We start from the raw sequence: 11,820 nt of genomic DNA on the forward strand, positions 1-11,820 counted from the left end.
TGAATAAGAAACAATTTTGAAATATTAGTGACTAACAGGTAATATTTTAAAATTCAGTGACTAAGTAATAACAGATTTGAAATATAAATGACTAATGTATAATATTTTAAAATTTAGTGACTAAATAGTAACAAAATGCAAAATTGAGTGATTATTGATATAATTAACCCCCCTTTTAAATATGTAAATTTGAGTCAATTGCACTCTTAAATTTTTTGTTGTTTCAATTAAACTCTTGAATTCATTGTGCTAGACAAATTTTAAGCGTTCCAGGGTATAATTGAAATAATAAAAAGTTTAAGGATATAATTGGCTAAAAATTATAAGTTAAGGGGTGTATTTGAAATAATAAAAAGTTTAAGTGTCTAGTAGAAAAAACATACAAATAGAAGAGTTAAAATATGTATTTTATCATTTTTTATTACATAATATTCAACATCATGCTATGAAAACATATATTTCATGTCAATAATAGTCTAAAATAATTATAAATTTATTTTAATTCCAAAATTTTTACCAAAATACTATATGAACTTGCTCCAAATGTAGTCTAAAATTACATCCATTTGAAACAGAGACCTTTCAATTTTCCCCAGAAAAAGTCACTGCTTAAGCAGTGGTACTTTTAAAGAATCGCTAGTTCATTTAGCGTTTCTTATCCTAACTTTAGAAATTCAATAGTATTTTAGGGGAAAAATTTGGGTGTACATTTATTTCTTTGGCCCACCGCGCATCTTTTCATGAAGGGAGTTTAATTAGATCGCTACTCAATTGGCATGTCCAACTTACTGACTCGAGTTGGCGCGTAGCACTTTACCTTAAAACTAAATCCCCCGGTTGTTAAGTCAACCCTTTCACACTGAAATATATTTTTTATTTTAAAATATTAAGAAATATTTAAAAAAATTAAGCTATTTTTGTAAATTTAAAAAAGTTTCGAAACCTCTTTAAAATATTAATAAACGCATTTTTATTCTACAAGACAATGGAATCAATTTATATCTAGAGATAAAAGTAATTTATATTTATTTTTAGTTGAATAGATAATAGAATTTATATTTTTATTTGATCAAATAATTATTTTTTTATATTAAAAATTACATTTATAAAATGCTCGTATATTTTATTTATTTAAGTATTTTTTTTTGGGTTTCTATTTTCTATTTTTTTTTAAACATATCGTTTTCTTATTTTCATTTCGTATTCTATTCTATTAGCCCGTTATTTTGAGTGTACAATTAAGGAGGTGAGATCGTTAAATCTTAGAAAGTGAAGTTGTTAGACCTTTTACACTGATCTTGTAACGACCCATTAATGGATTTAAGTCACTATGTGAACATTCTCACATGCGTTGCACAATTTTTTATTGATCAATGATTTTGAGCAATTATATTTGATGTTTGAAGATGGAATATGCATGTTTATAATCAACCATGACTGTGTGTGAAATTTCATGAAAATCGATTTTAGGCAGATTTTATAATTTGGTGAAAGTTTAAAAACTAAAGTGTAAATAATGAAAAATTCAAAAATTTAGGTCAATGAAGCCCTAATGTCATATTGTTTATGTGTAATGAGAGTTGTTAACATTTCATTGCGTTTTAGTTGTCAAAACAACTATTTTGTCATTTTTGAGCAAAATGACTATTTTACCCTTATAAAAGGGAAAATGACTATTTTTAGTCATTTTAATTGTAAAAAATAGATTATTTAGGATCATTTAAGTTGAATTTCATATTAAAATGAGAGAATGATTAATCACATTTATACATTTAAAAGAAATTTAAACAAAAGGATAAAAAAAACTAAATATAATTATAACCAAATCCCCTAAGTCCTTCTTTCTTGCCCACTTAGTCTTTTTTTGCTAAATTTCCTCCACCAAGCTCTCCCATCTAATCTTCTTTATTGCTCACTTAAGTCTCATCATTGCACACTTAATCTTCTTATTGCTTAAGTTTCTTTATTGTCCACTTAAATCTCCTCATTGCCCATTTAATCTTTTTATTGTCTACTTAAGTCTCATCATTGCCCATTTAGTCTTTTTTAATCAATATGTGAGCACAAATTAAGGGAGTAGGAAGGCTCCATCCTCTACTTTTTTTTTGGATTACGCACCATCACTCACACCCCTTGCCGAACCCGTCCCTAGGTCATCACGGGAGAGGTAAACAGTGGGATATGCCCAAGTGGCCAGGGTTGGAGACTGCGTCTACTGATGCTTACCAAGGATCACCCCTAGAAAGAATTGCTTCCCCCAGGAATTGATCCCACGCTAGCAGTCTTCAGCATGACTACTCTTTACAGTCCCCTTCTTTACCACTTGGCTGTGCCTCAGGGGCTGGCTCCATCCTCTACTTGGTATGAAAAGAGATGGATAATGCTCTTTTGTTAATCATTTTCCCATATTTAAACAAAATTCATCTTCTTCCTCACACCTTTCTCTCTCTCTCAAGCTCTAGCTCCATAGCTCCCAAGCTCACTTCAAACACCTTAGCGACTCCATTCAAGCAAGAATCAAAAGGAAAAACTTATAAGGCAAGTTCTCTTAAGCCTCTTTCCCATTTTAAAAAATTCATTCATTTCATTTCTAAATTTTTATTCTTGAAATTCTTATTTTTGGATAAATTAACCTTGATGTACTCTTTGGGGTATAACTCTTTGTGGTTATACCCGATTTGAAATCCACTTTTTGTTCCGAAAACTAGACATTATAAGTTTCATTTTAGACATATTACTTGAATTAAATGACTAAATTTTGAACCCGTAATAGCCCTATGAATCACTGCTTAAATTCATAATTTTATTGTTTTGGGTAAACTGACCTTGTTATACTCTTTAGGGTATAACTCTTTGTGGTTATATCTAATTTGAAATTCATTTATTGTTCTAGAAATTAGAGATCCTAAGCTTCAATTTAGATATATTGTTTGTGGTATTTGACCAAGTTATGAGCTTGAAACAAGTTCTTGATTTCACAGCTTGTAATGTGGAATTTTGGAATTTTGCTTATTTGATTCCCTTTTGTTTGGCTATACTTCCTATGTTTGATATTATGATTCTTGCATACTCTATTAGGTTTAATCTTGTTGTTCTTCCTTGAATACTTGATGAATCTTGTTCAAAAAGCCTAAATAGGGTTTCGATTCACCTTTTATTTTTAAAGGAATGATGTTCTTCGTCACAATAAGCTCTAACTTTCGATGATCCATCCTTCTCTAATAGCTTGATCCTTGATGAATCATATTTATTTCATGATATTCTGTCCAAACAATATGTATAACTTCATAATACATGTTTACGTTGATTATTTAGTTCATTAATATCATTAGAAGACACTAGGGTTTCAATAACTCTATATTACCTTTCTCGTTGTAAAAATTATGCACACGGATAAAATTACTTATTTTGATTTAAAATCTTCCCAACTTGAACCTAATGATATCAAACAGTGTCTGGCTGAGAGTAATGAGAAGATAACCCTAAACATGTCCAAGAGATTTATTTTATATCTAGTCGACAAAATAAGCAAACATGCAAACCAGATGGCATAATGCCTTATAAATCATGTTAGTTGTTAATGTGCACATTAATTGATTTTACGTTATGGTTGATCGTGATTGGCGCTATATGTTATAAATATATATCCATGAGCATGATTATGTGTATAGTATATGATCATATATGAATATATATGCTTTTAAATTGCTTAAGTGTTGCATGATGATTAATTCGCGTGGCGGATAATGTCCATAGAGTATATCCACAAGCTTGGTAGACGAAAGTTTGATGTAAGGGAGCTTCAACTCACTATGCTCGCTTGATGAAAATCAGTGCATGGAATAATCATGGTCCACAATTTAATGTTTATGTTGCAGATATATGACCGCAAGTCAAGTACATATTTTTAGGCCTTGAGTGCCGATGTAACTTATGTGGGCCCCAAGGGCCATATGGGTGCATATATGCATGTATATATTTTTATATGATGTTGTGAAGTATAGCGTGGGTGTGTTTAATGTAAATAAGTAATTCCGTCGCTTGCTTTGATTCCTATTGATTCCAATCTGTTTTAAATTTATACTTGTTGAGTCTTGAGATTCATACTTGTTTTTACATTATTCCTGGTAAAGGGGAAGTGAAGGTTAAGGGTGAGTCTAGTGGAGCTTGATTCTCGTTGGGTAGACTTGTGTATAGAACAATTTCGATCAAAAAGGTCTTTGGGAGTATTTCGGGTGCATGGGCAAAATTGTCACATTTTGTTATATTGAACTTAATTGAATCTTTTGAGAATTATGGATGAATAAACCCCTTTTGTTTGTATTAAATGAACTTATGGTTTTAATATTTATTTTACTTCCGTTATTTAAAAAAAAAATTATGGAAATTTATGTACTTGAGTTTTTATCTGTACTATTTTTTTTGGGATTTCATCTCAAATTCCTTTAATATTGGAATTTTTGAGATAAGGTCCCCATAGAGATAATATATTCGAGGGGGAAAATTCATTCTTAAGGATAGTGTCATGCACTTAGTCTTGGTCAGATTGTTGCTGTTCATGACACAAATTGTCAATTTTTAACATCCAAATGGTTACAATTCAAGATTCCAAGTATTCTCCTTACATTGTTTTTATAACACCTAGAAGGCCTCTACTGATGAGCGAAGGTAATTAGTATTCTCCAAAGGAAGCTTTAGGATTATCGGAGCTTTCTATGAATAAAATTACCTTTGTCCCACTAGAGGATGAATTGGATTGGGTGCAAAGATGCACCCCATTAGTAGTGTATAGAATTTGGAACTTATTGTTTAACTTAACATAAAATCTTTATAGCTCAAGGAGTTTCCAATTGCTCTGTTAACCACTTGATGGGAGGAAAATTCGTGCTTTTTTAGTTTAGTGACAAGGAAAGAAGAGATGCCATGTTGGAGAATAGTCTAAGTCTAAGCTTGGTAACTTGGTTTCTACATGGTTTGAAGGCATTTTGCTAGGCTACCCCCATGACTACGCCCCTAAGGCTATCTCCAAGGCATTGCCAAACTGCTTGTCAAGCCAAATAAATAGCGAGCCAATCGAATTTGCCCACCTCTAACACTGCTCGCTATCACCAAATCTACTCGCCAAACTTTTGGCGAACCCCAATCCCCTCACTAGATTTGGCGATCGATTTCGGTCAAGCCACCCTTGCTATCTCTCCCCAACAACGGCCATCTTAATATCAAAAGAGGCACGCCATCTCAAGTTTAGAGATCTAGGTGATCGTCTGGAAGAGGAAATCGATTGGAGAAGACAACCAGCAGATGTGACGAAGCATACGCAGACGTGGTAGCGACAAGCAGCAGACCAAGTGGCCTGACGACCACTAGATTAGGCGATGCAATGGTGGCGACGAGTAATAGATTCATCGATGGTGACAAACAACTTGTTGTCTTCTTCGGTAGCGAGACGGGAATAACACCATTGGGTTTGTGATTTTTGATTTTGAGAAATTTTTTATTTATTTGTGCAATGAATGAGTAATATTGTGTATTTGTGTATTTTATTATTGATTTGTATATTTGATTATTGATTTTGTGTATGTATGTATCTGATTATTTTGTTAAATATTGTATTTTAAAAAATATTATTAAATTAATTTAAAAATATATTAAATATTATTAAAATTCAATATCGTAATATTTATTTTTAAATTATAAAATAAATAATAGATTTTTATTGTAGTGAAAATTATAAGTAAGGTAAAATAAATAGAATTGAAGTTAATTTATTAATAAATAAATAAAATAGGGAGTCAAATAGAGAGGCGAATAGGAAATATGGTTGGAATAATCACAATTTTTGAGATAAAATCAGAATAGGGAGTGAATTATTTAAAATATAATAGAGAACATAATAGAGAGCTATATTAAAGTCAGTTTAAAAGATTTACTTGGTTCCAATATCTCCATGAAAAAGTTGTTGAGGAAGGAGGTTTGCTTTAAATAATAGAGTTCGATTGTTGACTAAGATCTCAAACATTTGAAAACTTGAAAATTTGCTTAGTTTGAAGTACAATGGGATGATGATGAATTCATTCAAATCTTAGTTGAGTGGGAGTCAATTGATCAAGAAGCTTGGGAATTTGATAAAGGGGCAGCCCTAATAAATTTTTCTCCAAATCAAACTTTAATTTATTTTCTTAAGTCTCTAAATATTCTAAAAATATTTTGATTTGTTACAACTAATCATTTAAACTTTTACGAAGAAATTTGTTAGAAGTTTTGAAATAAGCTTAATAGGTTTTGAGACATACTTGCTTCCAAATGTACTTGATTTCAAAATATAAAAACACTAATTTCGAAACCTGTCTCAATATTTTTAAGAATACTTCTCAAAATAATCTCGAAACATAAAAAAAAAAGGGTGTTTTGAAATACTTGATACAAAAAGAAATAAGCTTAATGCATTTTTTCGTCCTTGGACTAATAAAAAAAATAGCTTTAAGGACTTCTACTAAAAAATGCTCACTATTCATCCTTGGATCAAATTAATTTGTACACTTTTCATCCCTAACTTAACAGTCGTTAAAAGAGGCGTTAAATTTGCCTTGTCAGCACTGCCATGTCATGCCATGTCAGTCATATTATCCTTGTCAGCATTGCCACATCACCACATATACACATCACCACACACACACACACACACATATATATATACTAACACACCCAGCCATGGCCGCCGCCACACGTGTGACTCTGATCCTACCACTACCAACATGTGTGACTTTCACGGTTACATACAAGAAAGGTCGATTGTTCACCTTAGTTCCTCCTCTTATCTTTTTCTAATTAATTGAACACTTCACCACCATCTTTCCTATTTCCATCCCTCTATATCCTCAGCTTCTACAGGTACCAGCTAACGATCGAGTTTGAAAATGGCCGACATCCGAGACCAATTTGGCAACCCAATCCAATTGACCGATGAGCTTGGCAACCTGGTTCAGTTGACAAACGAGCACGATAACCCCAGGCACCTTACTGGGATAGCCACCAGCGCCGATCTCCGAATCGGCGATGGCGTAGCTACCGTTATCGATACCTCTCTGACACCCGACGCCTTGCACACCGGGGTGGTGGCAAGCACGCTTGGCGCCATCGTGATGGACGCTACCACGACAGAGATTTATGGAACTGAGGTTGCCAGAGTAGGGCAAGGGTAGCCGCAACAATAGGTTCACCGATCCAGAAATTCAAGCTCCAGCTTGGTACGATATCAATGTTAAAAATTTTATTTATATCATACTGTATTTTCATCTTGAATCTTGTTTGGTTGTTGCAGTCGTCGGAAGATGACGGGCATGGAGGGAGAAGGAAGAAGAAGAGACTGAATGAAAAGATAAAAGAGAAGTTAACTGGTGGTGGGAAGCACGCACACAGCGACGTTGACATGGATAAAGACGGCAGCGGTATATATATATATGTTGTGACGTGGCAGTGCTGACAAGGATAATAAGAGTGACGTGGCGTGACATGACAGTGCTGACAAGGCAAATTTAATGCCTCTTTAATGACTATTAAGTTAGGAACAAAAAATGTACAAATTAATTTGATCCAGGGATGAATAGTGAGCACTTTTTAGTAGAGGTCCTTAAAACCATTTTTTGATTAGTCTATTGTATTATATTTTTTGTCAGGCTCTGCTCCTGGATTTTCCCACTAGCATAGAAAGTCCGAGAGAAGGTCTATTCAAGATGGATATAGATACAAAATCACTTAAGATTTACAAAAATTTATTTTCATTTCCATATTTGCTCACTAACAATAAGAGCCATAATAAGTATTATACACATTCATTACATCATCATCTAGGGCTTACCACCCATACATTTTTAAAATAAAAGGGCATCAAAACTTTAAATGCAAAATGAAACCCTCTAGTCATGCCCTTAAACTACACCCATGGATCTTTGAGGCTGGGACATCTCTGTATACATCTAACCGGAACTCGCCCCCAAAACTACCTTCTTATTTTTCTGGAATGAAAAAAGAAGCAAAGTGAGCCACAAGGCTCAGCAAGTTTATAGCAAAGGGAAGCATCCACAGAATGATACATGAAGGCTTGAGTAACATAGAGCCAAATGAAAATCACTACCCAACATCTCGACAATCATTGGGTTCATGACTTTTACACTGGACAACAACATCCTCAAAGAAAGACACATCCTTATGTTTCATCAAAACACATTTTTCAAAGTGAGCCATAAGGCTCGACAAGTGTATAAAAACAATGAAAACTAGATTTGACCAGACTTTCCCTGAACATCACTCATATCATGCCACATATGGAACACACACTAGTCTCATATGCATAAATGACACACAATCCATGCCATCTGGTTACATAAATATCCAGCCATAACATAAATGCATAGATGCACACATATGGTCCTTGGGGCCCACATAAAATGCATACACTGGCGCTCAAGACCCTGAATACAAACCTGCCAATAGCTTAGGATGACTACCAAATCAACCACATGAGCCCAAGGCTCCCCTACCACATCTATCACTAGCGTCATCATGTGCCACAGCACCCACAATCTCATCAAGGTCACAAGCTGTTGTGGGCCTCCACCCATAGTCTTATGCATCACAAGATCTAGTTGTTGTGGGCCTCTACCTACAGTCTTATGCATCACAATTGCAAGTCAACTTCCACCACCATTACCACCATGCAATGCAACATATAAGGAATATAATGGCTCTTGCAGCCTTAATGTGATGTCAAGACCCCCATAAGCCAAGCATCAGGCCAAGCTACGCCCACATGGGATTCACACATACGAATGCTCTAATGCATATGCTTGCCTAACATACACAAGTTAACACTCACAGGCTAATTGTGTCATGCTAATGATCACGCTCCCATCACATACAAAGTATGAACCCCCCAGTGAATGCAACCCATGACCTATCATCATAATGCAAGATAGAATAGCATACAATGCCATGCAACACAACCACAACAATGCTATGACAAGTGACATTCACATATCCTCAATTTTGCCCATTAAAGTTCTTGGCTCTTTCACAATTCTCATTTAAATAGGCTTCACCACATCAATTGAGGGCAATTATTTATATGATGATAGTAATGCATCATACATGAGATGCCATGGACATGCCAACCAAGAACATTTCTCAACCACTTCCCAAATGTGATTATCATGCTTCCTCATAAAACTCAATTATATTTTTATCTCATGAACCCATGTATGTACATATAGGTATCTTTAACCCCATATTATCATTTTAGAGAATCAAGTGACATCGGAGGAAACATTTAATAGCAATTTACTTTAACAATCTTACTTGATTTGGAATAAGAAAAGCTTTAACCAACTCAAATAATAACCAAAATATACGACATTATATATCAAATCGAAGCCCTCGAAGTCTAGTTTATAATTTTTCAAACAGATCTCAATTCCAACTTTTATATCAAAAGTTATGACCAAAATAACAAAGCATGCGTAGTGCTAACAGAAATCGCTAAGTCGACTTAAGGAAAAAATAAGTCAACTGAGGCCAATTAAGGGAAAAATAAGTCGACTTATCTGAGAATAGGGAGAAAAATGATTGCAACGACAAGCCTCTACCGAGTCAACTTAACCCATAGATAAGTCGACTTGACGCATCCAAACACACCAAAACCCCTTCATCTAGCTTCCTAACCCACAAATGCCATTCCATGAACGAAAAATGGGGTGAACAAACCCCAACGAACCATTTTCAAGACATCGAACAACAATAAAATGAAAACCCACAAATGTTTTTAAGAATATAAACAAAACTTACTTATTTCATGAAAATAACTCCAAGAGTTTGGAAGACCATTTCAAATTAATGGAAACAAGAAGATTTAAGCTTTTACATCAAAGAGGAAAACAAGGAATAACTTTCCAAAAGAAGAGAACTTGCACAACCCATTAAAATAGAGAGTGCAAAAGAACTTGCATTTGATGATGAAAACCGAAAGAGAAGAAGAAAAGCCTTCCAATGAAGCTAGATTCCTTACTCTTTGAAGCTCCAATCAAGAAGAATGGAGGAAGAAAAAGAAAAGAAGAAGAAGAAGAAGAAGAAGAAGAACATTCGGGAGAGAGGGAGAGAAGAAGCAAGAAGAAGAATTGAAGTATGAAGGAGGAATGGGAGAGGAGTGGCTTTCACGCCACCTCCAACTACTCCCCAACTTTTCTCTTCCCATTTTGCCCCTCTTCACAACACACACTCCACTAAATATCTAAGCCCATTTTGGTCATTTGCCTCATTTTTCCTTTTCTTTTCCTATTTTTCTTTTTACTCATTAATACATATCATTGCATACACATGGGCTTAAAGCCCATTTCACTAACCCAACTCAATGTGGCCCATTTCCATCATAGGCCCTGATCAAAATCATACTGATTTAATTAAAATACAGCCCACTAATATATGGGCTTAGGCTAAAATGGGAAACCCAATCCATTAAATTAAATACATAATTTACTTACATAAATTTTGCCACATAAAAATATTTTTCACATTTAATTTAATAGGGGCAAAATCTCCCATGCCCAAAAATAAAATATTAATAAACTCCTAGACCCACTAACGGGTCATTACATTTTTTGATACATGAGAAAAAGGGTTGATAAAAAACCCATCTTAGAATAAAAAATCTTTTATGTTAATCTCATATTTCGAAATCAACATTTTATATTTTGATACATATATGAAAAATTTTGGCGCGAATATTCAAATGTTTGAAAAATCTAAAGTTCATACATCATGTTTCGAAACATGGAACTTTCGAAACCTATATTCCATGTTTCGAAATATTGTTAAACCATGTTTCTGTTTTTGTTTCGAAACTTCTTTGAATAGGTTTCAAATGTCTTTCTAAGTATGAATGCTATGTTTCAAAACATCTATGAGATTTGAGCTTATGTTTCGAAACCTACAGCTTATGTTTCGAAACCTACATGGTATGTTTTGAAACCTTTGTCTCTGTTAGCAGAACAATTAAAAATTGAGATGCTTTTACTTTACATTTTTTTATTTACATCCAAAAGTTTCTCAAAGTTTTTTTTTTTTTTAAATTTAATCTCCATGCTCTGAGAATTCAAATTCAAATTTGAAAGTGGAGATCAAAACAAAATCATAGTGAGCATAAGACCTTGTCTCCTACTTATGCCGTCTCTAAGTGCAAGTTCAGCTGTAAAGGTTGGATGTTTATAAGTGCAAGTTCAGCTGTAAAGGTTGTATGTTTCGAAACATGTGATGTATGTTTCGAAATAATAGTATAAAATTGTGTTGTTTCGAAACCAATAAGCTTTGTTTCAAAACCTTCTTTCAGATGTTGTCTCTAACGGCTATAAAACAGTCAAACTTATATAAATAGTAGGGTTTGAAGACAAGACATATATATATATATATACACACACATCAGAATACACACACTCAAGATACAAGCAACACAATACACAAGTGGTGAACACAAATTATGTAAAGGAGAGGCAAGTCAAAAACAAGAAGTATCATATCTTTCAACTCTTATCACCTCAAGTTAAGAGGTTTTGTACAACCATTGGTAAGGCATTTCATTGTTGTAAATTCATTGGGCTATAAAGATAAATTTTATTTATCTTGATTGATTGTTGTAAGGTTTGAGTTGAGCCATAAAACTCAAATTGTGTACAAGGTTTTAGGGTGAATTGAGGTAAAACCCTTGTTGTTGATCACTAGTGAAAGTGATTGGGTTTGAAAATCTTTCAAGTGGGAAGACTTGAAGGTAGTGGA

General features: G+C 33.8%; 1 protein-coding gene across 1 annotated transcript; it reads left to right on the forward strand.

The window, feature by feature from the left end:
• The first annotated feature begins 6,917 nt into the window (after positions 1–6,917).
• Positions 6,918–7,702, forward strand: LOC127806779 (late embryogenesis abundant protein-like). Its single transcript, XM_052344331.1, has 3 exons — positions 6,918–7,187; positions 7,322–7,448; positions 7,677–7,702. Exons 1-3 carry the CDS (start codon positions 6,918–6,920, stop codon positions 7,700–7,702), a joined length of 423 nt encoding a protein of 140 aa, XP_052200291.1.
• Positions 7,703–11,820: the final 4,118 nt, after the last annotated feature.

This window comes from Diospyros lotus, chromosome 1 (assembly GCF_014633365.1).
Source record: "Diospyros lotus cultivar Yz01 chromosome 1, ASM1463336v1, whole genome shotgun sequence".
Lineage (NCBI taxonomy): Eukaryota > Viridiplantae > Streptophyta > Magnoliopsida > Ericales > Ebenaceae > Diospyros > Diospyros lotus.

Bases quoted from the DNA above. Each gene is read 5' to 3' on its own strand.
- LOC127806779 (XM_052344331.1), top strand. From the start codon at position 6,918: ATGGCCGACATCCGAGACCAATTTGGCAACCCAATCCAATTGACCGAT. The intron at 7,188-7,321 runs GTAGGGCAAGGG...TGGTTGTTGCAG, and splicing joins ATGGAACTGAGGTTGCCAGA to TCGTCGGAAGATGACGGGCA. The intron at 7,449-7,676 runs GTATATATATAT...ATTTTTTGTCAG, and splicing joins CATGGATAAAGACGGCAGCG to GCTCTGCTCCTGGATTTTCC.